Here is a 26,048-nt window from a genome sequence, read left to right on the forward strand (position 1 = left end):
CCTCAGCCTGCCTGCTCCGAGTTACCCCTTCTATGAACCGCCGGCCACTGAGGCGGCCATTTGTGCAAGGCTTGGGATGTTTTTTTGTCTCGGTTGAATCTTAAGGGGGCATCAGTGGTGAGACACAGGCCCGGAGTTCTTTGCTCAGGTGCATTCTTCATGAAGAACACGTCCCCTAAGGCTCTAGCTCCCCCAGTAAGCACAAGGAGATGTAAAGAAGGGCTACTCCCTCATGGACGTTGCCCGTAACAACTTTAGTGTGTAAAGGTATCGGGATTACAGTATCTTCTTCCTGTGTATTTCTGTCTCCTTTGTCGAAGACTAATTGGTCAGATGCTTGTGGGTTTATCTGTGAGCCCCGTATTCCCTTCTATGGATCTATACGTCATCTCTCTGACAGCGGCATGCCGCTTTGATGACCGTAGCTTTGCAGTGCTGTGTAAAGTTTGGGAGGCTTATGCATCGCTGTACGTTCTTTCTCTTCGGGATTGCTTTTTACAATTCTGGGTCTTTTGCAGTTCCATAAAAATTTTAACATTACTTTCCGTTGTGTTGTGAAAACCATCATCAGTAATTGGGAGAGGTATCACAAGCCGATGATTTATTTTTTACAGCAGGCACCCTAATCCAGGTGGTTGTAAATAGTTTTATTTTTTAAAAAAATCACCCCAACAGCAATCTCCCACCCAACCTCCAAGTCATTGCAACTTGGGGGGGTCTGTACACGTGTCCCCAGACAGACCCCAAACGGCCTTTACGATCTGGCACCCCTTGTCACGTTGTGCTTCCCAAGAGCCCTAAGAAAACCCCTTGTAGAAAAATACTTTACAAGGAATATGCTCTAATCTCAGCCAGAGAAAAATACAGCTTTTAGGGGGTGGGAGGGGCACGTCGCGGGGGGCTGTACTGAAAATGCATAGGCAGGCAGGATGCTCGCTGGGGAGACGGGTGTCAGGAAACGTGGATTCTGCGGGTGACCAGTCCCCGTGAGAAGACAGAGGAATGTTGCATATGAGAAGGCCGGCCGCAGCCAGGAGGCTGAGGCTTACCCGCAGGGCCCGGCTGCAGACGTGTGGGGGAGTGGCAGAGGCCTCAGCCCGAGGATGGGGGGGCTGGCCAGGTTCAGGGCGCATCTTCCTCCCACAGGCAGAGCCGGCTCTGAGACCATCTCCGCCCTAATCGTGCAGAGGGGTCAGCCCGCAGGGGGCACGTGGCAACGTGCAGTGACCCAGTGTGCAAACAACACAGCTCTGGGGTCCTCACCGAGCCCCTTGAGGGGAAGAGCGTTACTCTGGGGCACAAGGGTGCGAGGAGGAAGGTGCGGGCGGGCGGCGCCTCCATTTTCCTGGGACCCTGTTAAGAGCTGGGCAGGGTCCAAGCACGGCCGGAGAACTGGCTGAATGCTTTCTGCCCACCTCTATCCCCGGGGTGGGGTGGGGGGGCCCAGTCCTGACCTCCAGGTAGATGTCCCGGGCCCTTTTCCAAACCCAAAGGTAGCAGAACATGAGGAAAACCATTTTAAGCGATGCTGGTGCTTCCAGATTTTCAAGCAAGAATCCACTTCCCTCCATGACCCCTTTGGACACTGTTGCCCCCAGGAGTGAGGAGGAATGGCCCGTCTCCCCCCGCCCCTCCAGTCTCTCCATCTGCTTCTGCCCCCTCCTCCGCCGGCCTGGTGAGGAGCTGGATCCCCTCACACGCATCTTGTTTCCACGGTTCCCCATCTTCACGGTCACAGCAGTGGAAGGGAATGCCCCTGGCTCTTCGGTCCGAGAACGACTCCCTCCCGCCCTGAGGGGCCTGGGCTGAGAAGGGTGCACTCGTACCGGGCAATGGCCACACGTCCGATGAAAGCAGAGGGAGAGATGGACAGCCTGAAGCCCGCTTTGTGAAGCTCACCCAACGGGCCCAGAAATGCGATCACAAGTCACAGAGGCTTCGACCAGAGTCTCGGAAATGGAAGAACTGCTCAGAGGGCCTGGGATTCGAGACGCCCCAGCTCCAAGTCTCCTGAGTGCAGCATGGGAGGGTGTGCCGGTGAGCCCTGGACCCAGATTCTGGAGAGAAGGGAGTTGGCCCCCTTCCATCTTTCCTGGCGGGAGGCCGTCCAGATCAAGTAGCCCCCAGCCTCACCCTAGATGCTCCCCTGAGGGGAAACTAACCATCCCCGAGAAGCTGCACATCCCTGCCTGCGACCACGCAGCTGGGATCGGCTCCTCTTGCTCACCTCCTGAGACAGGGAGCTCACTCCTGCCCTGCAGTCACTCGGCTCCACAGCTCTGCTGGGCGATCGCTCCCTGCGTGGCGCTGAGCTGTGCCCACTTGGACGCTCTTCCCAGGGGCCCTGCAGGGACCTGGAGTAGCCCCTTAACTCCTGGCTGAGCAACCTGCCTTCACCTCTATTGGGTGCCCCGCCCCACCCTGGCACATCTCAGAGGTCCAGTTGGAGAAAGACCTCGATGTCACTGGAACAGGCCCAGACCCCTGCCACCACAGATCTGGAGGACAAAGTCCGGTCCGAGCCTGCCTGATGACAGACGGACAAGCGAGTGGCCACTTCTCCAGTCCGGCTGCAGGCGTGGGAGCCAGGATCTTCCTGGATGTCCAGATCACGGGCCAACTTCAGAGCATCCGTGGGCCGCTGGGGCCGGGTGCTCGCGGGGACCGGCTGGTCTGGGCCAGCGGGTTGCGGCTGATGATCAGCTCCACGACATCGCCCGCGTCAGCCAGGAGCGGCACGGTCAGGCAGCAGTCAAGGTCCCGTGTGCGGACGTGGTTGACCTGCACACACGCACAGCCACGGGGCAGACGGCGTCCACTCAGCCTGGGCTCAAGTGGGTGAGGACTTCCCAACACACAGACCCTGCCCGGCCCGGACACGTGTCAGTCTGAACACTGGCCCAGAGGCGGGCACTCCCATTTAACTCTCTTAGCCCTTCCACGCATCCTTCACTCTCCAACACCTGCACCTTCTCTCTGTTTGTTAACATCACAAGCAGACCACACGCTGAGCCTCCTGCCCAGCAGGGGCATGAGCAAGGGTGTGCCCACTCACAGTGCCCAGGCTCCCTTGCTGTGAGGTTGCACGACTTAGCTGCCATGGAGTCTGGGGCATTTCCTAGAGGGTGGACCCTCCCAAGCCCAGGTGGAATAAGACCCGCGGTGGACATATAGGAGAGGTGATAGATAAGTGTTCATGTGCGTTAAATCATTGAGGTTTGGTGACTTCTCTGTTGATCCAGTGGTTAAGAATCTGCCCGCCGATGCAGGGGACCTGGGTTCAATCCCTGGTCCAGGAAGATCCCACATGCCGCAGGGCAACTAAGCCGCGTAGCACAACCACTGAGCCAGCACTCTAGAGCCTGCACACCCCAACTACGGAAGCCACCAGCACACCTAGAGCCTGGGCTCTGCAGAGAGGAGCCACCGCAGTGAGAAGCCCACGCACCCCACCAGAGAAAGCCTGAGCACAGCCAAGAGCTAGCACAGCCAAAACTAAAATAAAAATATTTTAGGAAAGACATACTTAAAACCACTGAGATGTGGGGTTGTTACTGCAGCATAACTTAGCCTAACCTCACTGATATAACTGTGCGGTCAGCCCCTTCTCTCAGATGAAGCAGCTGGCTCTCAGAGACGGGAAGCCACCTGCCCAAGGCCACTCAGCCAGGGTAGACGTTGGGCTTTCTCCCCACCCTGGGGCTAGGGAAGACCACTCTACCACAGTATCCCCACCCTGGTATTACCTGGAGAAGCCGGTCAAAGGGCCGGAGACCCCCACGCTGGGCTGGCCCGTCAGGCCGCACGGTGTGCACGTAGACGCCCTTCTCCAGGAGGCCGTCTGAGACGCTGAAACCGAAGTCACTCCGCACGGGGTCCTTGTGCAGCGTCACCTGGGAGCAGCAGGAGGAGGGGCCCTCTGGAGCCCTGACCTTCCCCCAGCGTCCCACAGTTGCCCAAGTCCCTTGGGCTGGCATCGGATGCCTCTCGGACTCAGCCCCAGCCCACCTGGATGCCCCCCCGACCTCTGAGGACCCTCAGTCTGCAGCACTCGGTCACCGCGGAAGCCATGGGAACAGAGTTCCTTTCCATTTCTTTTCAGTCTTCCCGCTTCCATTCCAGAACCACGTCTCCGTAGGGTGGCCATGTGCACTCACCAGCCTCCGACACTTCCCATTGCCCTGCCCACCAAAGAGCTCAGAATCTCCTGAAGACTATTATGGGGCCAGAGGTCTCTTTGCTCCTGTGTATCTTATTTTCCTAGACTATAGCCTACAGTTGACAAAAATGCTGGCCTTTCCTTGAAGGTAGCGACATGCATGCGTACACACACATGGGCTTCCCTGGTGGCGGCAGCGGTAACAAAATCCGCCTGCCAATGCAGGAGACGCGATCCCTGGGTCGGGAAGATCCCCTGGAATAGGAAGTGGCGACCCACTCCAGTACTCTTGCCTGGAGAATGCCACGGACAGAGGAGCCTGGCGGGCTACAGTCCACGGGGTCATAGAGAGTTGGACTCGACTGAGTGACTAAAGCAGCACTGCCATACATACATACACACATACGACAAGCTTATATATCGTATATACTCACACGCACAATCACTTCAGTGGGATAAAAGTGAGTCCACTTAAAGAAAAGCATCGCGCGTGTGTGTGTGTGTGTGTGTGTGTGCGTGTGCGCTCACAAGTGCACGAATGTATATGTGTATGTTTCACTCAAATGGCAGGAGTTTTGGAAAACTCTCCCTTCCACCTACTCTTGTGTTTTACTGGTGGAGGAGAATGAAGCCTGGAGAGGACTGGGGCCCAGCGGGGGCCGCATCGGGACATGCGCCCCGGCCTCCCGCGCACCCTGAGTCCCACTGCCCACCTTGTGCATCTCCACGGGCGTTGGCAGCAGCAGCTCCTGCATCTCTTCGGGGGAGGCTCGCAGCTCCCGGCTCCTCCTCCAGGGCCGGTGGCCGGGCCTGCCCTCCGGGGCCACGCTCTGCACGGTGCCTGTCATGATGGACGCCTGAGGGGACACAGCCCTCCACTCAGACGCTTCCCGTTCTGTCTGCCGTCAGCAAACTTTTGCAAGCGTATCCAAAACGGTTACTAAAGCTGATCACGTCCTTGGCCACCAAGAAAGAAGTCTTACAAAAACTCCCAAGAGTTAGTATCAATTCGAATGCAGTTTCACAACCCAGTGTGAATGGGTTTTAAAGTTGGCATCAAAAAATAAAACCAAACATATGCAGTTCCAAAATCAAACACCCCGCTTCTAGAAGTGTAATTAAAGGGCTTCAGCAAAAATCACAATGGAAATTTTTTAAATATTAGGAATTGAATAGACCATAAAAGTACCACAACTTAGAGTTTATGGGATGCAGTCAAGCAAGGGCTGTAAGTACAGGTAAATTCGTATCTTTAAATGTTAGGGAACAAGAAAGATTGAATATTAAGGAGTTGAGAAACCAGGAAAAGTATCAGGACTTAAAACACAAGTAAAGTAGAAGGAAGGGAATATGGAAGCAAAATGTGAAGAAGGGTAAACAAAAAACCAAAGAAATGTGAGAGAGAATGAACAAAACTTGACTCTCTGATGAGCCAAGTACTTGGCAAGACTAATAGAGAAAAAAAGCTCAATCCAAAATCCAAGGAGCAAAAACAGGGCATAAGCACAGATAAAGAGAGTGTAGATTACTGATCTCGGAGCGGGAAGGCGCTCCAGGAGTGACCCGTAGGACCCCCAGCCCGGGTCTCCCCACGCAGCCTGCCCCATCATGGGGGACGTGGAGCTCACTGCAGCCACACTCACCTCCCGGCCCCGCATTTCCTGCTGTTACCGATGCTGACATCCACAAGCTTCCCAGGGCATGCGTACAACCATGCCAGACCACTGTACTGCACACACACACACACAACTGCCCTTATGCATTGACATGTGCACACCCGGACACGTGTTGTGATGATACACTGCACTGTGCATGCCTGAGCGTGCTCACACGCATGCACACACATGCTCCAAACATGCTTGCAGCTGCACGTGCCCAGTCGCACACGTGTCCATCCGTGCATGTGTGCAGCATCTTCCCCCGGAGGACACCGGTGCGTGCACTTGCACACATTACACGGGAGCACAGCCCCACCACCGTGCTGCCTCCCACGGGCACACGCACCGCGGTGCCCAAGCCCGTACCTCCAGCTCCCTCAGCAGCTCTGACTGACCACACGACTCCAGGTCTTCGAGGGCTTCCCCGAACGTGCGCCAGAAGCCCTCCTCGCGGCTGGGGCCAGGGGCTGGGCTGCAACGTAGGAACCAGAGAGCGTCAACTCCCGGCGGGCGGGCAGGCGGGCAGGGGTCTGAGGCGTCTTCCAGGCCCTGGGGACCCTGCGCTGGGCTCAGGGGGGGCCAGAGGGTGGGCGGGCGGGCGGGCTGGAAGGCAGCTCTCCTCGGCGGCAGTGCTGGGGCCCCGGGGCAGTGGCTGGTGACACGGAATGGGGGGGAGACGCAGTGAGGGGCCACCGGGACTGGCGGTGAGCGGCTAGAACAGGGGCAGATGAGACGGGGCGGACAGCGGTGACACAGGACGCCTGGGGAGAGAGACAGACGGACAGACAGACGGACAGAGAGACAGACAAGAGAGGAGATCCATGGTGCAGCCCCGGAGGACAGCCCCTGGCCTCCCCTCCCCGCCCAGACACGAGGCATCACAGGACAGTGACAGACACAGCTGGAGCCGGCGTGGACACGGACGGATGAGGATGAGGGTCTGGGCTGGGGGAAGAGCCACCCCCCCGCCCTCAATTTCCATCACAGGAGGTCAGGCCCCTTCTCGCTCTAGACTCGGGTCCCATCAGAACGCAACGGGCCACATTTTCACGCTTCACCGCCTGCAACGCCCTTCTCTGTCAACACAGCCCCGGCCGTTATTGAGCGTGCCGTGGTGTGCAAAGTACTCTCTCTCTCTCTCCGGAAGGCACCCAGGCTTTCATCTCCTAGGCAGCCTGAAGGATGATGATACAAATGAGGCGGCCCCCTCGCCTTCCCACTTCAGAGATGGGAAGACGGAGAAGGCCATGGGCTGCGTTCAAGTCCATTCTACAGACGCGCTGAGCCAGGCCTTCTCCTGGGCGCAGGGCCGTGGAGGGGACTAAGGTGAGGGCCCTGATCTCACGGCGTGTGTGCGTGAGCAGCTACTGGGTGCCAGGCTGAGCTAGGGGTGCCACGCAGAAGACTCGACAGCCAGGTCGTTAACAGGCAGACCCAAGGCGGCCAGAGCCACCAGGGGGCTCGTGTGCACGGCCGTGGGTTCCCGCGGAGGGAGGCAGGCCTTCCTTATGAGACTCAGGGAAGCCTGCCGCGGGGAGGGGACTTTGAGCCCGGTCTGGAGGGGACAGCACTCTCGGCAGCAGGCACGGTCGGGTTGAAGCACGGAGGTGGGAAGAGGGCGGCTGGGACTCCTTGGGATCGCTCCTCGCAGGAGCCGTGGGCAGCCGAATCCCTCCGAAGACGCCACCACAAACACCATCACACCCACAGCCCAGGGCTGGCGCTTGTGACCACAGGCACCCCGGGGCAGGGGGGGTGGTCCCCGCAGGAGGGCCACTGCCATCTGGGCCAAGTCGGGAGGGTCCGGGTTCAACGTCTCAGGTTCTGAGAAGAGCCGATCACCAGACACAGGGTGGGGTGGGGTAGGGTGGGGTGGGGGAGTCAACCAGGCTGCCTCGCTGCCCCCTACCTGAGCCTCCTGAAATGGAGACGGCTCTGCCCCACGCTTGCTCTCCTCTCCCGGGAGGTGCCTCTCCTGGGGGCCACACGAGACTCATCCATCACGCCCACCGCCCTGGTACAGGGACCAGCTCCCTAAGCCCATCCCAGCCGAGAGGCCAAGCCTGCTTCCTCCCCTGGGGTGCCCCCCGCCCCCCACAGACCTAGTGGGTGGCTCCCAGTCCTCCTCCTCCTCCTCCGGGACGCTCTCATCAGCAGGGCCTGGGGTATAGCTCGTCCTCCGGGGCTCGGTCAGCGGGGGACTGCTTCTCAGCCAGCTGGACCGCCACTCCTGGGGGGTCATGGCCCGAGCTGCCGTCTGTGCAGTGTAGGAACCTGGAGGTGGGAGAGAGAGGGTGTCGAACATCCTCTCCGTGTGTTCTGCTGGCCCTCCTTCCTGCCCCACCTCCAGCCTGGCTGGGTGGCCTGGGAGAGAGGTCTTTCCCTCCTCTAGGCTTGCCGGACCACCCGGACCACCCAGGCCCCTACCCCAGAACCCCGTGACCATCAGCAGAGTGAATGCCAGGCCTCCAGGACCCTGTCCCAGCTCCATGGGGCTCAGCGTGGCCAAGCCTGAGAAGGGGTCCACTCTTAACCATCCCTTTCCCCCTCCCCTGAAGGTCCTGCCCTGCGGGGTGATGCTGACCCAGGGCTGCAGGTGGGGAAGCTGAAACCGAGCGGGCAAACACGCAGTGAGGGATGACCAGGGCCAAGGGCCCCTGAGACTGCCTCGAGGCCTCACCCCATTTCTCCCTGAGCTGGGCCTTGGGGAGTTCCCTGCGGTTCTGGGTCACAGAGATCAAAGATTCAGACATCCCCCAAGGCTGCCCATGGGTCTCCACTTGCAGTGGGCAGGGGGGCGTGTGTCCTGGGGAGTGGCCTCCCAAGTGGGTCTCGTAGGAGGGACGGCAGGGGGCTTTCTGCCTTCCTGTCTTTGATGGGATACAATCAGCATTGAACACTTGCTGCGTGCCGGCCATCGGGCTGGGAATGGAGGAGGCAGAAGTCAGACCCCTTAGTCTCAAGCCTCATGGGGGAGATCTGGATGGGCAGCTTTGTGCCATGGATGCCAATCAAAGTCCAAGAAGGCCTGCGGTCCACGCTCTGAGGGTGAGGGGCTGTCAGAATGGCTGACCGGGCCCAATCAGCTCTGCCGTCAGGAAGTGTCCCTAAGGGATGGAGCCAGCAGAGGAGGAGCAAGGAGGTGGGGCAGGGGGAGGGCGCGGCCCTGCAAAGGCTCAGAGACAGCACAGCACTTGTCCAGGGGTCCGAGGCGATACCTGGGCCCCCAAAGCCACCCTCTGTGGCCGAGCCGCCCCAGGACTCCACAGCACTGTCCACGCTGGGCACAGTGGGCGAGGATCGGGCTGCCAGCAGACCGCCTTTCAGCGCCTCTGGCGGGTCTTCATCCGCATCACTGGCTTCGCTGAGGCTGCCCGACTTGCGGGGTGTGAGGGGGCCTAGAAGGAAGAGCGGGTGTCACTGCCACTGGCTTCTGACCTTGGAGACAGAGATGTCCACCCAGTCTGTTTCCCTGCTTCGGCCCGGTTTGCGGAATCAAAGGCCCCTGGGTGACCAAGTGGACACACAAGGTGGGAGGCAGGCTAGTGGGCAAACCCATTTCACAGACGGGAACACTGAGGCTTTGGGAAGGCTGCACCACACACCCAAGGTCACATGGTGGGCAACAGTGGAGCCCAGATTCAAAGGAGAGCTCCAAAGTCTGGACTCGTGTCCACTCCCTACCAAAGCGTAGGGGATAAACACAGGGGAACTGAGGAACGTATAAGTGACAGCCAGAAGGGAAAACAAGCAGGCTCCTTAAGAGGCAGGAGGCCGAGGCGGGAGGTGATGACGAGCATGGCTCAGGCCCAGAGAGCTCCACAGTGGCTGTGTGACCTTGGGCGCATCACTCCGAGCCTTGTCTCCTCATTGTCCCAGGGACCTCCTCGGGGTGAGCAATCAAATCATCTTGTGAGGCTGGGCCCAAGAAGCGGGCCACAGTGCCCGAGGGATCTCTGTCCCTAAGTGGGCTGGACGGCCCCCAGGGTGCGGGGTGAGGCTCACGGTCTAGCTGCTTCTTGATCTTCAGGGTGACGGTCTCGCCAGCCACCTGCAGGAGGTGGATGGCCTCGCTCAGGGGCCGGCCCTTGAGGCTAACACTGTTGATGGCCAGGATACGGTCCCCAACGTGGATGGCGCCAGTCCTGGGGAGGAGGCACAGGGTACAGGATGGGAGTTAGGGACTTGAAGGGGGGGGGTGGTCTGCCCTCTGGGAACTCAGGAAACCCAAAGCACAAGCCTGGATAACCCCAGGCAAACCCACCTGTGGGGGATAAAAAACAAAACAAAACAGCGTGATTGTGTTAATAGAGATGTCAAGTCTTTTATCTGGGAGGGGTTCTTCCTGCTCAGCTCTAAAGTTAGGTTCTGGAACCAGTGTTCAGCATGAATTTTGAGGATGTTTGGAATGCCTCTTATTAGCTACCAAATACTAATGTGGTCTTTTCAAGCTGAGTGCTGAAAAATTGATGCTTTTGAACTGTGGTGTTGGAGAAGACTCTTGAGAGTCCCTTGGACTGCAAGGAGATTCAACTTGTCAATCCTAAAGGAAATCAGTCCTGAATATTCATTGGAAGGACTGATGCTGAAGCTGAAACTCCAATATTTTGGCCACCTGATGAGAAGAGCTGACTCATTTGAAAAGACCCTGATGCTGGGAAAGATTGAAGGCAGGAGGAGAAGGGGATGACAGAGAATGAGATGGTTGGATGGTATCCTGCGTCTCCTGGATTGCAGGCAGATTCTTTACCCACTGAGCTGCCCGGGAGGGATTTATCCAGCACTTACCTGAAATCGGGATGGCTGCCAGGGGCTAGCCCCCATCTAAGGAACTGAGGTTCAGAGAGGGATAGGACAGGCCCCAGACCATCGATACTGGAACAAAGCTAAGAGCCAGTTTTGACTGACCCCAAAGCTCGGCTCCTGCCCCATGAGGTCCCTGGCTCACCTCTCAGCCAGGCCACGCTTGGTGAGGCCCGAGATGACGATGGGATCAAAAGGCTCCTCTGTGCCTGAGATGGTGATGCCCAGGGGGCCCCCATAGCGTTTCAGCTCCACTGTGTAGCTGATGGCACCTGTGGTCTCCTGTTCATCTGTGGAGGGTGGGTATGCATCAGAGGTTCGGGGCACGTATCAGGGGCTGGGGCATAGGAATGGGCACGCCCAGAACCCCGCAAAGCTTTAATGCACCACACTCATCATGCTGCTGCTGCTGCCGCTGTCACTTCAGTCGTGTCCGACTCTGTGCAACCCCATAGACAGCAGCCCACCAGGCTCCCCCGTCCCTGGGATTCTCCAGGCAAGAATACTGGAGTGGGTTGCCAGTTCCTTCTCCAACACTCATCATATGCTTCCATTAATACACCCACTCCCTCAGTCAAAATAAAGTTACCCATTCCCTACACCACAGATATCCCCAATTCCTCTGCCATTAATACACACATTCCCTCAGTCACTGATACACTCATCCCCTCATTCCGTTAATACACCTATTCCCTCAGTCTTTCCTTGTGTTAATTCAGCCGTTCCCTCAGCCATTCATTCAGGCATTCCATCAGCCATTCATTCAACCATTCCCTCAGCCATTCATTCAGGCATTCCATCAGCCATTAATTCAACCATTCCCTCACCCATTCATTCAGCCATAATTTCAAACATTCCCTTAGCCATTAATTCAAGTCCTTCATACCATTATTATACCTATTCCCTCAGCCATTAATACACCCATTCTCTCAGCCCCAATACACAAATTCCCTCAGCTATTAATTCACCAATTTCTTCAGCCATTAATTAATCCATTTTTTTAGCTACTGATTCACCCATTCCCTCAGTCATTCATTCACCCATACCATTTACCATTAATTCACCAGGAATTCATCCATGCACTCATTCCATTAATACACCCAGAACCTCATGCCTTGGTTCCACCCATTCCCTGAACCATTAAATCACCTACACCCTCAGCCAGTAATTGATTCATTCCCTCTGGCATTAGCTCACCCATTCCTTTAGATTCTACTGTTCCCATTCACTCAGCCATTAACCCACCCTCTGCCTGAGCCATTTACTGCAGCCATTGTTTCACCCACTAACACACCCATTCTCTCATCCACTAACACACCCATGGACTCAGCATTTAGTTCACGCATTCTCTCAGCTTTAACTGACAGATTTCCTCTGCTCCTAATTCATCAATTCTCTCCACCATTAAATCAGCCTTTTCTCATACATTAGTTCACCCATTCTTTCAGCTACTAACACACCTATTCCGGCAGCTATTTCATTCATCCATTCCCTCAGCCATTAATTCACTGATTCCCTTAGGAATTACTTCCCCATATCCTCAAGTATTAATTCACCTATCCACTGAGACATCAGATCACCCACTCCCAGAGCCCTTGATTCAGCCAAACCCTCGGCTGTTGTTTCACACGGCGTGCACGCTACTCACTCAGTCTTGTCGACTCTTTGAGACGCTGTGAAGTGTAGCCTGCCAGGCTCCCCCGTCCCTGGGATTCTCCAGGCAAGAATACTGGAGTCAGTTGCCATGCCCTCCTCCAGGGGATCGTCCCGACCCAGGGATCAAACCCAGGTCTCCCACATTGCAGGCAGATTCCTTGCCATCTGAGCCGCCAGGGAAGCCCCTGTTTCACACGTTATCTGCTGTTTATTCAACTATTCCCTCAGCCATTATCACCCATTGCCTCAGTCATTAATACACCAATTCTTTCATGGCTAACATACCCATTCGCTCAGAGATTAGTTCATCCATATCCTCAGCCATTAGTTCACTGATTCCCTTAGGAATTAGTTCAACCTCTCCCTCAGCTTCCCTGGTGGCTCACGGGGTAAAGTGTTTGCCTGCAATGCAAGTAGACCTGGGTTCGATCCCTGGGTAAGGAAGATCCTCTGGAGAAGGAAATGGCAACCCACTCCAGTACCTTTGCAAGGAAAATCCCATGGACGGAGGAGCCCGGTATGCTACAGTCCATGGGGTCGCAAAGAGTCAGACACAACTGACCGACTTCACTTTCCCTTTTCCCTCCCTCAGCCATTAATTAATCCATTCCACACCCACTAGTTCACCCATTCCCTCAGCCTTTAATACACCATTCCCTCAGTCATTAATATACAATTCCTACGTCCATTAATTCACCCATCCTGCCTCCAGTAGTTCACCCTTTTCCTTAGCTATTAAATCAGGCATTCCTTCGGCTATTAACTCAGCCAATACCTGAGCCATTAATTCACCCAGTCAGCCATTAGTTTGCTACACCTTCAAACATTAATACACCAATTCCCCCAGCCTTAATACCCTCATCCACCTAGCGATAAGTTTACCCAGTTGCTCAGCCATTAATTCACCTTTTTCCACAAAAATTAGGGGACCTATTCCTTCGGCCACTATATACTCATTCTATCAGCACTTAATTCAGCCATTCCCTCAGCCTTCAATACACCATTTCCTCAGTCATTAATGGACTCAACTGCCTCCATTAATTCACCCATTCCCTCAGCTATTAAATCAGGAATTCCTCAGTCATTAACTCATCTAATACCTGAGCCATTAATTCACTCATTCCCTCAGTCATTCACTTAAACCCTCAGCCATAAATTTATCTGTATCTGTTCAGTTCAGTCGTTCAGTTATGCCCGACTCTCTGCAACCCCATGAACCACAGCACACCAGGCCTCCCTGTCCATCACCAACTCTCGGAGTTCACCCAAACCCCTGTCCATTGAGTCAGTGATGCCATCTAACCATCTCATCCTCTGTTGTCCCCTTCTCCTGCCCTCAATCTTTCCCAGCATCAGGGTCTTTTCAAATGAGTCAGCTCTTCCCATCAGGTGGCCAAAGTATTGGAGTTTCAGCCTCAGCATCAGTCCTTCCAATGAATATTCAGGACTGATTTCCTTTAGGATGGACTGGTTGGATCTCCTTGCAGTCCAAGGGACTCTCAAGAGTCTTCTCCAGCACCACAGTTCAAAAGCATCAATTCTTTGGCGCTCAGCTTTCTTTACAGTCCAACTCTCACATCCATACATGACTACTGGAAAAACCATAGCCTTGACTAGAAGGATCTTTGTTGATAAAGTAATGTCTCTGCTTTTCAATATGCTACCTAGGTTGGTCATAACTTTCCTTTCAAGGAGTAAGCATCTTAATTTCATGCTGCAATCACCATATGCAGTGATTTTGGAGCCCAGAAAAATAAAGTCAGCCACTGTTTCCACTGTTTCCCCATCTATTTGCCATGAAGTGATGGGAACGGATGGCATGATCTTAGTTTTCTGAATGTTGAGCTTTAAGCCAATTTTTTCACTCTCCTCTTTCACCTTCATCAAGAGGCTCTTTAGTTCTTCTTCACTTTCTGCCATAAGGGTGGTGTCATCTGCATATCTGAGGTTATTGATATTTCTCCTGGCAATCTTGATTCCAGCTTGTGCTTCTTCTAGTCCAGCGTTTCTCATGATGTACCCTGCATATAAGTTAAATAAGCAGGGTGACAATATACAGCCTTGACGTACTCCTTTTCCTATTTGGAACCAGTCTGTTGTTCCATGTCCAGTTCTAACTGTTGCTTCCTGACCTGCATACAGGTTTCTCAAGAGGCAGGTCAGGTGGTCTGGTATTCCCATCTCTTAGAATTTTCCACAGTTTATTGTGATCCACAGAGTCAAAGGCTTTGGCATAGTCAATAAAGCAGAAATAGATGTTTTTTCTGGAACTCTCTTGCTTTTTCCATGATCCAGAGGATGTTGGCAATTTGACCTCTGCTTCCTCTGCCTTTTCTAAAACCAACTTGAACATCTGGAAGTTCACGGTTCACATATTGCTGAAGCCTGGCTTGGAGAATTTTGAGCATTACTTTACTAGCATGTGAGATGAGTGCAATTGTGAGGTAGTTTGAGCATTCTTTGGCATTGCCTTTCTTTGGGATTGGAATGAACACTGACCTTTTCTAGTCTTGTGGCCACTGCTGAGTTTTCCAAATTTGCTGGCATATTGAGTGCAGCACTTTCACAGCATCATCTTTCAGGATTTGGAATAGCCCCACTGGAATTCCATCACCTCCACTAGCTTTGTTCGTAGTGATGCTTTCTAAGGCCCACTTGACTTCACATTCCAGGATGTCTGGCTCTAGGTCATTGATCACACCATCGTGATTATCTTGGTCGTGAACATCTTTTTTGTACAGTTCTTCTGTATATTCTTGCCACCTCTTCTTAATATCTTCTGCTTCTGTTAGGTCCATACCATTTCTGTCCTTTATTGAGCCCATTTTTGCAAGGTGGCTGTGACGGCGCACATGGCAGGCCGAGAGGAGCTGCCCCACGTCCAAGGTCACCCAGGCAGTTAGTCATCAATTAGGCCAATCCCAGAGCCATGACTTCACCCATTCCTTCAGCCACCAATTCACCTATATGCTCAGAAATCCATCAATTCTGCCAGGCCTAATACACCCAATCTCTCAGGAAATAGTACACCCATTTGCTCAACATTATTTTCCTCACAGCCATATGACATTATTTCACCAATTCCTTCAGCTGTTATTCCAACCATTCCCTTAACCATTAATTCAGTTAATCCCTCAGTCATTAACTCAGCCAATTCCTCAGCCTTTAAGTTACCCATTCCCTCTGCCATTAATTCACCTATTCCCTCAACCATTAGATCATCTGTTCCATCAGGCACATTCCCCCATTTCCTAAGACATTTGTTTATCCATTCCTCATTAGCTGACCCTTTCCATCAGCCATTTAATTCAGACATTCCCTCAGCCATTAATACAACCATTCTTTCATCCATTAATACACCCATTCCCTCACGCCATGGATTCGCACATTTCCCCATCACTGATATACCTGTTCCCTTCTCATTTATCAGTAATTTACCAATTCCCTCGGTTTACAATTTACTCATTTCCTCATCCATTATTTCACCCATTCCTGCAGTCTCTAATACATCTATTCCTGCAGCTATTCATTCATTCATTCCCTCAGCCATCAATTAATTAATTTCCTTTGGAATTAGTTCACCTGCTACCCACCTAATTTACCCATCCCCTCAACCATTAATTCACCTATTCCTTTGGCCATTAATACATCCATTCTCTGAACCATTAATATACCTATTCCTTTATCTATAACATACTCATCCCCTCATGGCATTTCACACCCATTCTTTCAGCCATTAATTCATCTATTCCCTCAATCACTGATATATCCATTCTTTTTGTCCATTACCATATCCATTCCCTTATACCACTAATTCACCCATTTTCACATCACTAATACATCTATTCCTTTCATATTTAATTCACCAAATTCCTCAATTCGTAATTTACTCATTCCGTCACCCATTAATTCACTCATCCCATCAGCCATTAATAAAGCCATTATTTCAGCCATTCCCACAGCCTTGATACATCAATTTCATCAATCATTAATACACACATTTCCCCATCCATTAATCACTCATTTCTGTCTCCGTTAATTCACCCACTCAGTTTGGCATTAATTTAGGCACTCCACCAGCCTATACCCTCACCCATTACTACACCAATTCCCCCAGGTCTAACACCTAATCCCTCGGGAATTAATTCATCCATTCACTCAATCGTTATTTTACTCATAACCTCAGGATATTGATTGATAACCAGTCAATCCTAAAGGAAATCAATCCTGAATATTCATTGGAAGGACTGATGCTGAAGCTGAAACTCCAATACTTTGGCCACCTGATGCGAAGAACTGACTCATTGGAAAAGACCTTGATGCTGGGAAAGATTGAAGGTGGGAGGAGAAGGGGATGACAGAGGATGAGATGGTTGGATGGCATCACCAACTCAATGGACATGAGTCTGAGTTAACTCCGGGAGTTGGTGATGGACAGGGAGGCCTGGCGTGCTGCAGTCCATGGGGTCACAAAGAGTTGGACACAACTGAGCGACTGAACTGCTCTTCCATTCCTTCAGCTGTTATTTCCACCATTCCCTCAGCCATTAATTCAAGCAGTCCCTCAGCATTATTTCTGTCATTCCCACAGTCTTTGATACACCAATTCCTTCAATCTATAATACCACATACCCGCATGCATTAATTCATCCATTTCATCAGCCATTAATTCAGGCATTCTCTCAGCCCTAATTCACCCATTCCCTCAGCCATTAATCTATTCCCACACCCATTAATATAGCCATATCCTCATGCCATATGAAAAGATCCTCACCCATTTCCTCCACTCTAAGTCACACATTCCCGAAGCCATTAATTCCCCCCTTCCCTCAGCCATTCATTCCCCCATTCCTTCAGCCACTAATTCACCTATACCCTCAGCCACTAATTCATCTGTTCTTCCAGCCATTAATTCAGCCATACTCTCAGCCAGTAATACGACAACTCTGCCAGGCCTAATACATCCAATCCCTCAGGAATTGTTCCACCCACTTGCTCAACCATTATTTTCCTCATAACCTCATGTTCACCAATTCCTTCAGGTATTATTTCAACCATTCTTTCAGCCATAAATTCAGCCATTCCCTCAGCCTATTTTTTGTTTGACAGGTAAGAAGTGGATTTATTTAGTTACACATTCCATAGACAGGGTGTGGTCCATCTTGAAAAGTGGGAGCGACTTTGGCAGAAACACTCCACAGAGGGTGGGCCATCTCAGAAGGCAAGAGGCCTCCCTTAATCTTTGATACACTAATTCCCTCCGTCATTAAGACACACATTCCTATATCCATTACTTCAACCATTCCCTCAGCCATATTTCAGGCATTCCTTCAGCCAACCAATCCCTCAGTCATTAACACACATTTCCTCATGCTATTAATTCACACATTCCCTCAGGCCTAATACAAACTTTCCATCGGCTATTAATTCACCCATTCTCTCAGCTATTAGTTTCGCATTATCTCAGCCACTAACCCATTTACTTAAGTTGTTAAATCACCCGCTCCTTCTGCTGCTGAGTTCAGTCATAAGCCCCCAGTTCACCCAGTCCTGCCATCATTAAATCACCTTGTACCTTGGCCATTAGTTCATTCATTCCATCAGTCACATCCACCTCTTTCCTTTGAAATCTCTCACCCATTAATTCAGCCAACCCAAGACGTTTTTACACATTCTCTCGGCCATTAAACTATTTCTTCAGGTAGTAAATCCCGTATTCTCTCAGCCATTAATATAGCCTCAGCCACTCCTGCACATATTCTCTCAGACATTAATTCACCCATTCCATCAGGCATTAATTAAACCAATCCCTTAGCCATTATTTCACCAGCCCTAATACACCAGTTCTCTCATTTTAATACAGGTTCCTTAAGTGATGAGTTCACCCATTCCCTCAGCCATTAATACAGCCAGTCCCTTAGTCATGAATTCAACCAATCCTGCAGCTATTAACTCAGCCAATTCCTCAGTGATTATCGGAGCCATTTCCACAGCCTTTGATACACCAATTCCTCCATTAACATACACATTCCCCCATCCATTAATTCACCCATTCCCTGGCCATTAATTCAGTCAATCCCTCAGCCATGAATTCACAAATTTCCTCAGCCACTAATACATCAATGCCCTAATGCCTAACACCCTGACTTTCTAGTTAGCAGTTCACCCATGTCCTCATGCCATGAATATGCTCATTCCCTATGTCACTTATAAACCCATTCACTCAACTATAAGTTCAGTTACCTCAATCTTTAGTCACAGATCACCGAACCCATAGTTTAATCCACTCCTTCAGCCACTAATTCACCCATCATTTCAGCCACTAATTCTCTACCACTTATTCAGCCAATCCATCAATCATTAATTTACCCAAACCCTGAATCATTCACTCACCTATTCCTTCAGCCATTAATTCGCCATTCCCTCAGCCACCAATACACAAATTTTCTCATGCCTAAACAGCCTGTTCTCTTAGTGACTAGGTCACCCATTCCCTTGTGCCAGCATAGAGCCACTGCCTCAGCCATTACGCCACCCACTCCCCCTCAGCCATTTTTCAAACACTCCCTCAGCTGTCAGTTCACCCATTCCCTCTGCCATTCACATACCGATTCTCTCAGCTCTAGTACAGATTCCTTCAGCCACTAATTCAGCCATTCCCCCAGCCACCAAGTCACCCACTCCCTCATGCCATTAATTCGCCCATTCTCTCATGCCACTAATTCACCCATGCCGTCATGCCATTAACATAACCATTCCCTAGGCCACTACTTTCAGAGAAGGCAATGGCACCCCACTCCAGCACTCTTGCCTGGAAAATCCCATGGACGGAGGAGCCTGGTAGGCTGCAGTCCATGGCGTCACTAAGAGTCGGACACGACTGAGCGACTTCACTTTCACTTTTCACTTTCATGCATTGGAGAAGGAAATGGCAACCCACTCCAGTGTTCTTGCCTGGAGAATCCCAGGGACAGGGGAGCCTAGTGGGCTGCCGTCTATGGGGTTGCACAGAGTCGAACACGACTGAAGCGACTTAGCACAGCATAGCATGGGCCACTACTTCACCCATTTCCTCTCCATTTATTCACCCTCCTCCCAGGCATTATTTCACTATTCCTCCAGCCATTACTACACTCATTGCTTCATGCCTTTAATACACCTGTTCTCTCAGCCATGAATTCACCCATTCCTTAATCCCATTCATTACACCCATTCCCCCAGCCATTAATGCAGCCATTCACTCTGCCATTATATCATCCATTCACTCTGCCATGAATACACCCATTGTTTCATGCGGTTAATACACCTATTTCCTCAGCCATTAATTCAAACATTCCGTCAGTCATTAATCCACCCATTCCCTCAGCCATGAATACACCCATTTCCCCCATGGGAGGACTTCAGATGGCACCACTTGAGGCCATCTTCTGCTGCCAACAATGTTTCATTTCACCCAAACAGCCATTTCAGTAAGAGCAGAAACCCTGAACCAGCATTTTTATAATAAAGATTTCACATACCACGCAGAACAAGAATAATGATGGTGATGATGATATTGGCTATAAGACGACACCAGATTTCCTGTTTTTCTTAAAAAAAACTCTGAAATCTGCCCATAAGTGATCCTCCTACCCAGGGTGGGAGTTGGTGGCAGCCCTTCTAAACAAGATTCTCACCAGTGGCCACAGTCCTCTCCTTCTGTCTACCCAGACTGAATCATTTTTCTCAGCTTCGGCCCAATTCCCTCCCTCTGTCACCTGTCCAGCCTCAGATGTGCCTGAGTTTGCAGCCTCAGCTCATTGACAGCCACCCATGCCGTGGTACATCCCCCACCCCCACCCATTCATCGTCACACCCCGTCATCTGCGCCCAGCAGCTGTGGGCAGGGCCTGTTGGGTCCAGGTCTCGCTCAAACTCTAGCAAACCTCACAAGGGCCTTTGGAGAAGGCCAGATCTGGGGACAGGGACACATCTGCCATCTTCCCCCCCGCCACCCCACATCTTCATTCAAGGGCTCTCCACCAGCAGCCCCTGGGTGGCATCCTTGGCTGGAGGGAGCACCAGATTGCCAGCTGGGCACCGTCTGTTGGCATGGGTGGGCAGGGATCAGGGCCCTCACCCGAGTTGTCCTCATCCTTGCGGATCTTTAGCTTCACCAGGTCCTCACACTGGCGCAGGATTTGCACAGCGTCCTCCATGGGACAGTTGTCCAGGCGGATGTTGTCAATGGCCAGCAGCTTGTCCCCTGGCTCGAGGGTGCCGGTCCTGCAGGAGCAGGGAGGGGACATGGAGGATTGGGCACATGCAGGCGCCCAGCCCACCCCCGTGGGCCAGCCCCCCGTCCTGCCAGGGGCCCCCCTACCTGTGCGCCACGCTGCCTTTCTTGATGTCGGAGATGACCAGGGGCTCCCCTCGCTTCCTGCTGGCCGCTAGGGGAAAGAAGCCAAAAGCCCATCCTTGGCCACCTTGGCCTCAGGGGCCCAGGAGTTGGGCGTGGACTCGGAGCCCCATGCCCCGCTTCCCATCCCTCCCGGGCTGGGTGGACTGTGAGCAAACAAGCTCCCCTCTATGTGCCTCAGTTTCCCCTCTGTAATATGGGGATGAGGCCACAGAGTTCACAGGGACATCCAAGATTAACTAGACGAAGCAGGACAACACCTCCCACACTCAGCTCATTCTCTAGCACATGGAGCTCCCTGAGGGGCTGTGTCTGGCTGGTGTCTGTGTTCCCAGCAATGGGCAGACAGGCCCAGGTTCCAGAACCAAGTGACTTAAAAGCTGAGTTCTCCCTTGCCCGCTGCAGGGAATGCTGGCTGCGAACACTGCAGCAGGATCCTGCTGGGGAATGGCCTTTAGCTGAGGGAGCAGCCTCACCCAAAACAATGTCTACATCCATCGACCGGTCCACTTGACAGTGCCAAGGCCCAGCTCCCAGCCTCTATGCAGGACAACTCCCACAGAAAGTGAAAGTATTAGTCGCTCAGTCATGTCCGACTCTGTGACCCCATGGACTGTAGCCCACCAGGCTCTTCTGTCCATGGAATTCTCCAGGCAAGAATACCAGAGTGGGTAGCCATTCCCTTCTCCCAGGGATCTTCCTGATACTTGGATTGAACCCACATCTCCTGTATTGGCAGGCAGATTCTTTACTGTGTGAGCCACCAGGGAAGCCTCAGCTCCTGCAGCCTCTCCAGCAAAGAAGACTGGGGGAGCCCTCTACTGACTACATCGCAGCCTAGCTCCTCCCACTGCCTGGTCCTACAGTCGCCTCCACCCACAGGTGTTCATCCTAAGAGCCCGCCTCAATAAGGCCCCTCTACATCACTCCTTGTGGGAGAGGCTATTTCCCAGGGAACACGATCTAAGACAACGAGGGGCTGAGTTTTCCTGCAGAAAGAATCCATTTGGGTTAATGGATTTTCCCATGACTGATCAGGTGTAAAGCGGTCCCTCTAGCCCAAACAGCACCTTTGCAAATGAGACAAAGGGGCCCCATCTACTTAGTCTGTTGAGAAAATGTCAGAAAATCTAAGTCTACCTTGAATGGGCACCTTGTGTCATGTACAACCTGTGCACTGCACCTGGTGGCCCTGCCCAGAGGTTCCTGGGCTGGAAGCACCTTCTCCCCAGCAACTGCTTCAACTTCCACCACCACTGGCTATGAGGTCTGGGGCCAGAAGGAGCTGCAGCACCAGCCCTTCCGGACAGCTGCTCCTCCAGGGTGTGGTGGGGAGATGGCAGGAGATGAAGTCAGAGGGGGCTTCCCCAGTGGCTCAGTGGTAAAGAATCTGCCTGCAATGCAGGAGCCACAGGAGATGCGGGTTTGATCCCTGGGTCGGGAAGATCCCCTGAAGATGGGCATAGCAATCCACTCCAGCATTCTTGCCTGGAGAATCCCAAGTACAGAGGAGTCTGGTAGACTACAGGCCATAGGGTCTCAAAGAGTTGGACATGACTGAAGCGACTTCGCATGCACGCACGCACAAAGTCAGAGGACTTCAGCTTTTCCAGAGTGAGATGAGGGCTGGGGGAGGGTCTGTGACCGTTCCTCTACCTTCTTCCCATTCTGCAGTCCCTCACTTTCACTCCTTTGACAGACATGAATTAAGCACTGACTATGTTCCAGACCTTTCCTGGGCCCCGGGAATACAGAGGCAACAGAAAACCAAACCTGGGCCACGTGACTGGTGCCTCATAAAACCACTTAACCACCCCTGGAGACTAAATAGGCCAGGAGACTCCCACTGTGCAGAAAAGAAAACCGAGGCTTCCAGAAGCCTTGCCTGAGGACACGCACTGCAGACAGAGGGAAGTCAGGTCAGCCAGCCCCCTCTCCCACCCAGAGTCTTCCCCTGATCGCCTCATGCTGGGCGGACTCGGGGCAGGCTGGAGGGCACACAGGACGGGGACTCACAGCTGATGGTGATGCCCAGCTCCACGCCGCGCCTCTTGGGCAGCTTCACGTGGAAGGTGCCGCTGCTTGGGATGACGGACTCTGGGTGCAAACAGACACAAACCTGGGAGACTCAAGCGAATAGCCTCAGGGAATCCACACCCCACACTCATTCTGGTCCAGTGGAGAGGGATGCTAAACACAACCCCATCCTGCTTCCTCCACCCACAGAAGAAACTGAGGCACGGTGCACCGATTTGTCCCAGAAAAGCACTCACCGGGTCAGAGCAGAGTCAGGATTGGTACCCCGACCTACAGCTGCCACTGGGGCCCCCTAGCCTGGCCCAAGCCATTCGGATCCAGCAAGGACTTAAAGGGCACCTCTCACATGACAGACCTCAGCTGGTGCTTCCAGGAGCTTCATCTCAACAACACCCCTTGGGATAGAGGATTCTATCCACTTTACACTATTTTTACACTGGGGAAAACTGAGGATGGAGGAGGACAAGCCCTGTCCGAAGTTACACGGTGTCCAAATCAGGAACCAGAATTCTAACCGAGTTTTTTTGGGATCTTTGCATAAACCCTCACCTCCCCCACCCGCGGCTGCTGTTCCCTTGCAAAAACCTTCATTCACACTGGCGTGTGCAATTCCTTCACTCCCGCCCCGTGCCTTTCTCCCAGCGTTCTGGGGACACGCTGCAAACGCGGAAAGAAGCGGGGTGGGAGGAGCAGGGTGGAGAAAGGGGTCGCGAAGGAAACGAGGAAGCCGCAGGTACCCACTCACCAGCCACGTCAAACTCCACCTCCAGCACGACCTTGTGGGCCAGCGCCGCGTCCCGCAACAGCTGGTTGGCCTCCTCCATCGTCCCGTCCTCGGTGGCGATGCCGTTGATGGCTAGGACGCGGTCCCCTACCTGCAGCAGTCCACACCTGAACCGGAGAGAGAAGCGGCCCCTTTAGAAGCCAGAAACATGCTGCGCAGCAGCAGTGCCAGGCCCCGCCCACATCCCGGGCGGGGGCGGGGTTTGGGCGGGGCGGGGATGGGGCGGAGAGAGGAGCGGCCCCTTTGGAAGCCAGAAACATGCTGCGCAGCAGCAGTGCCAGGCCCCGCCCATATCCCGGGCGAGGGCGGGGCCTAGGCGGGGCTGGGCGGGGCCTAGGCGGGGCTGGGCGGGGCTGGTAGCGCCCCGCCCTGTACCCGCGCCAGCGGCAGCTCCTCAGGCCATTTACCCGGGACACTGGCTATAAGGGATGCCCTCGCTGGGCCTCAGTTTCTCTGTCCCGTGGGGATGATGCCATGCCTCAGGAGATGTATATACAGGACTCGGACTTCAGACCACACTGGGGTTCGTGTCATGGGTCACTCCCAAACTGTGTGACCCTGGGCAGGTGAATCAGCTTCTCTGAGCCTCAGACCCCTCGTCTACAAAACGGGGCCGGCGACGGGGTGGACCGTGATGGATGGTAAGATACACCTGTGCAGCCAGGCTAAGCGTGTGACTGGACTTCCCCGGCTGTCCGTGAGGCCCCACCCCACCGAATCGGAGTGGCAGGCCCACGGCGAGGGGGCAGTAGGCTCACCTCTCCGCCGGGCTGTCAGGCTCAATAAAACGCACGAGGGGTGGGGAGGACAAAGTCTCGGTGGCGAAGATGCCGCCCTGGAGCTGGAGGCCGAAGCCGCTGAGGGGGTCTCCGCAGAGCACGACCTCCGTGGTCTCCGTGTGCACAATCTGTCCGCCTGGCCCCACCGTGCTGGAGGCCAGCGACACTGCGGGGCAGGCGGGCACGGCGCTCAGGGCACTGTCCCGGGGGTTACTTCCTGCCAGAGCCCACCCACCCTCGGCGGGACCACCTGAAGTCGGAGAGGGCGCGTGAGTGGGAGGCCCGCCCCGCCCCGGGGCGGGGCCAAGTCGCGGCCCATTCTGAACCTTGGGGTCATGGGTTCCACCTGGCAGAGCGGCGCCCAGGATCCAGGAAGACAGCTCCTGGAATGCCATGTTATAAAACAGGCTCTGAGGGTCCGTGATATGACGTCCTGTGATGTGTGATGTTATGCCGTGCTCAGTCGCTAAGTCGTGTCCTACGCCTTGCAACTCTGGGTTGTAGCCCTCCAGGCTCCTCTGTCCATGGGATTTCCCAGGCAACAATACTGGAATGGGTTGCCATGCCCTTCTCCAGGGGATCTTCCCGACCCAAGGATCAAACCCGTGTCTCCTGTGTTAGCAGATGGATGCTTTACCCCTGAGCCACCACGGAAGCCCTGTGTGATGTTATACTTCAACTTATTTTATTATTGTATCATATATCAAATATCATATTATATTACTATTAGATGCAATAGTATATATTATGCCATTTTTGGCAACAGCTTTATTGAGATATAGTTCAGCTTCCACAGTATTCACCCACAGAATGTACAATTCAATCGGTTTTAGTAAATATATTGATTATTTAGTATATTCAAGTTGTACAACCATTCCCTCAATTAATTTTAGCATTTTCAATCCCTCAAAGAAACCCTGTTTCCATTAGTCACTCAAATCCTCCCGTTTCTCCCAGCCCTGAGCATACTTTCTGTGTCTATAGATTTGCCTGTTCTGGACATCTCATATCAATGGAATCATACTATAAATGGTCTTTTGTATGTGGTTTCTTTCACTTAGCATGTTTTCAGGGTTCATCCATGTAGCATAGATCAAGATGTCCTCCTTCTTGAGGCTAATATCCCACTGTATGATGGTACCACATTTTTTAAAATTCATCCATCGATAGACATCTGGGTTATTCCCACCTTTTGGATATTATGAATGACACTGTATAAACATTCATAAATATGTTTTAGGGTGAATATGACATATGTTCTCATTTCTCCTGGGTATTTACTTAAGAGTGGAATTTCTGTGTCACATGATAATTCCATGTTTCACTATTTAATGTGTTATTTAACATATTGTATTTTATATTCCACATATAAAATACACTTGTATTATTAATATGGATATTGGATATCATTTATTAAATAAAATTTATATGTCATTCTATTAGTTATACCATTGTGTCTTTATATATTATTTTCTTATATTATTATACATCACACATTATAATATGTGTAACCTACTTTATTGTTGGATATATTGTATTATTATATTTCTATTCATTATTTTTTTCACAATTACATCACCAATGATAAAAGTGGTATTTGGAACATTGGAAGTATTCAAAATTTTTTATTTAACTAACTAGTCATTATCATCAAGGAAGGAGACAGGTAAGGGGTCCCAAGAGTCTCCAGGCTCCATAAGCTCCTGCCTGTGAAAAATATTTCTGAATCTCTTCACCTACATACCCGCTGCTTCAGTGGGTGACAATGGTGGCT

The 26,048-nt window shown here is 52.5% G+C and overlaps 1 protein-coding gene across 7 annotated transcripts in view; it reads right to left on the reverse strand.

Annotated features, from left to right (window-relative positions):
• Positions 1-586: 586 nt before the first annotated feature.
• The window catches only part of GRIP2 (glutamate receptor interacting protein 2), a 103,905-nt gene continuing 78,443 nt past the window's right edge, over positions 587-26,048 (reverse strand). For 4 of the 7 annotated variants that reach the window (XM_027522717.1, XM_027522720.1, XM_027522716.1 and 1 more), the window contains 13 exons: positions 24,254-24,440; positions 23,457-23,602; positions 22,691-22,771; positions 20,639-20,705; positions 20,396-20,541; positions 10,766-10,910; positions 9,823-9,962; positions 9,036-9,215; positions 7,920-8,091; positions 6,184-6,289; positions 4,873-5,016; positions 3,747-3,893; positions 587-2,781 (listed from right to left, as the gene is read on the reverse strand). In XM_027522717.1, coding sequence (XP_027378518.1) covers positions 2,623-2,781; positions 3,747-3,893; positions 4,873-5,016; positions 6,184-6,289; positions 7,920-8,091; positions 9,036-9,215; positions 9,823-9,962; positions 10,766-10,910; positions 20,396-20,541; positions 20,639-20,705; positions 22,691-22,771; positions 23,457-23,602; positions 24,254-24,440 — 1,820 coding nt within the window. In that variant the 3' untranslated portion in view covers positions 587-2,622. Of the gene's footprint in view, positions 2,782-3,746; positions 3,894-4,872; positions 5,117-6,183; positions 6,290-6,398; positions 6,579-7,919; positions 8,092-9,035; positions 9,216-9,822; positions 9,963-10,765; positions 10,911-20,395; positions 20,542-20,638; positions 20,706-22,690; positions 22,772-23,456; positions 23,603-24,253; positions 24,441-26,048 lie in introns of those variants that run through there. The other 3 variants (XM_027522719.1, XM_027522721.1, XM_027522722.1) reach the window with 3 other exon arrangements.

This window comes from Bos indicus x Bos taurus, chromosome 22 (genome assembly GCF_003369695.1).
Source record: "Bos indicus x Bos taurus breed Angus x Brahman F1 hybrid chromosome 22, Bos_hybrid_MaternalHap_v2.0, whole genome shotgun sequence".
NCBI classification, from domain to species: Eukaryota; Metazoa; Chordata; class Mammalia; order Artiodactyla; family Bovidae; genus Bos; species Bos indicus x Bos taurus.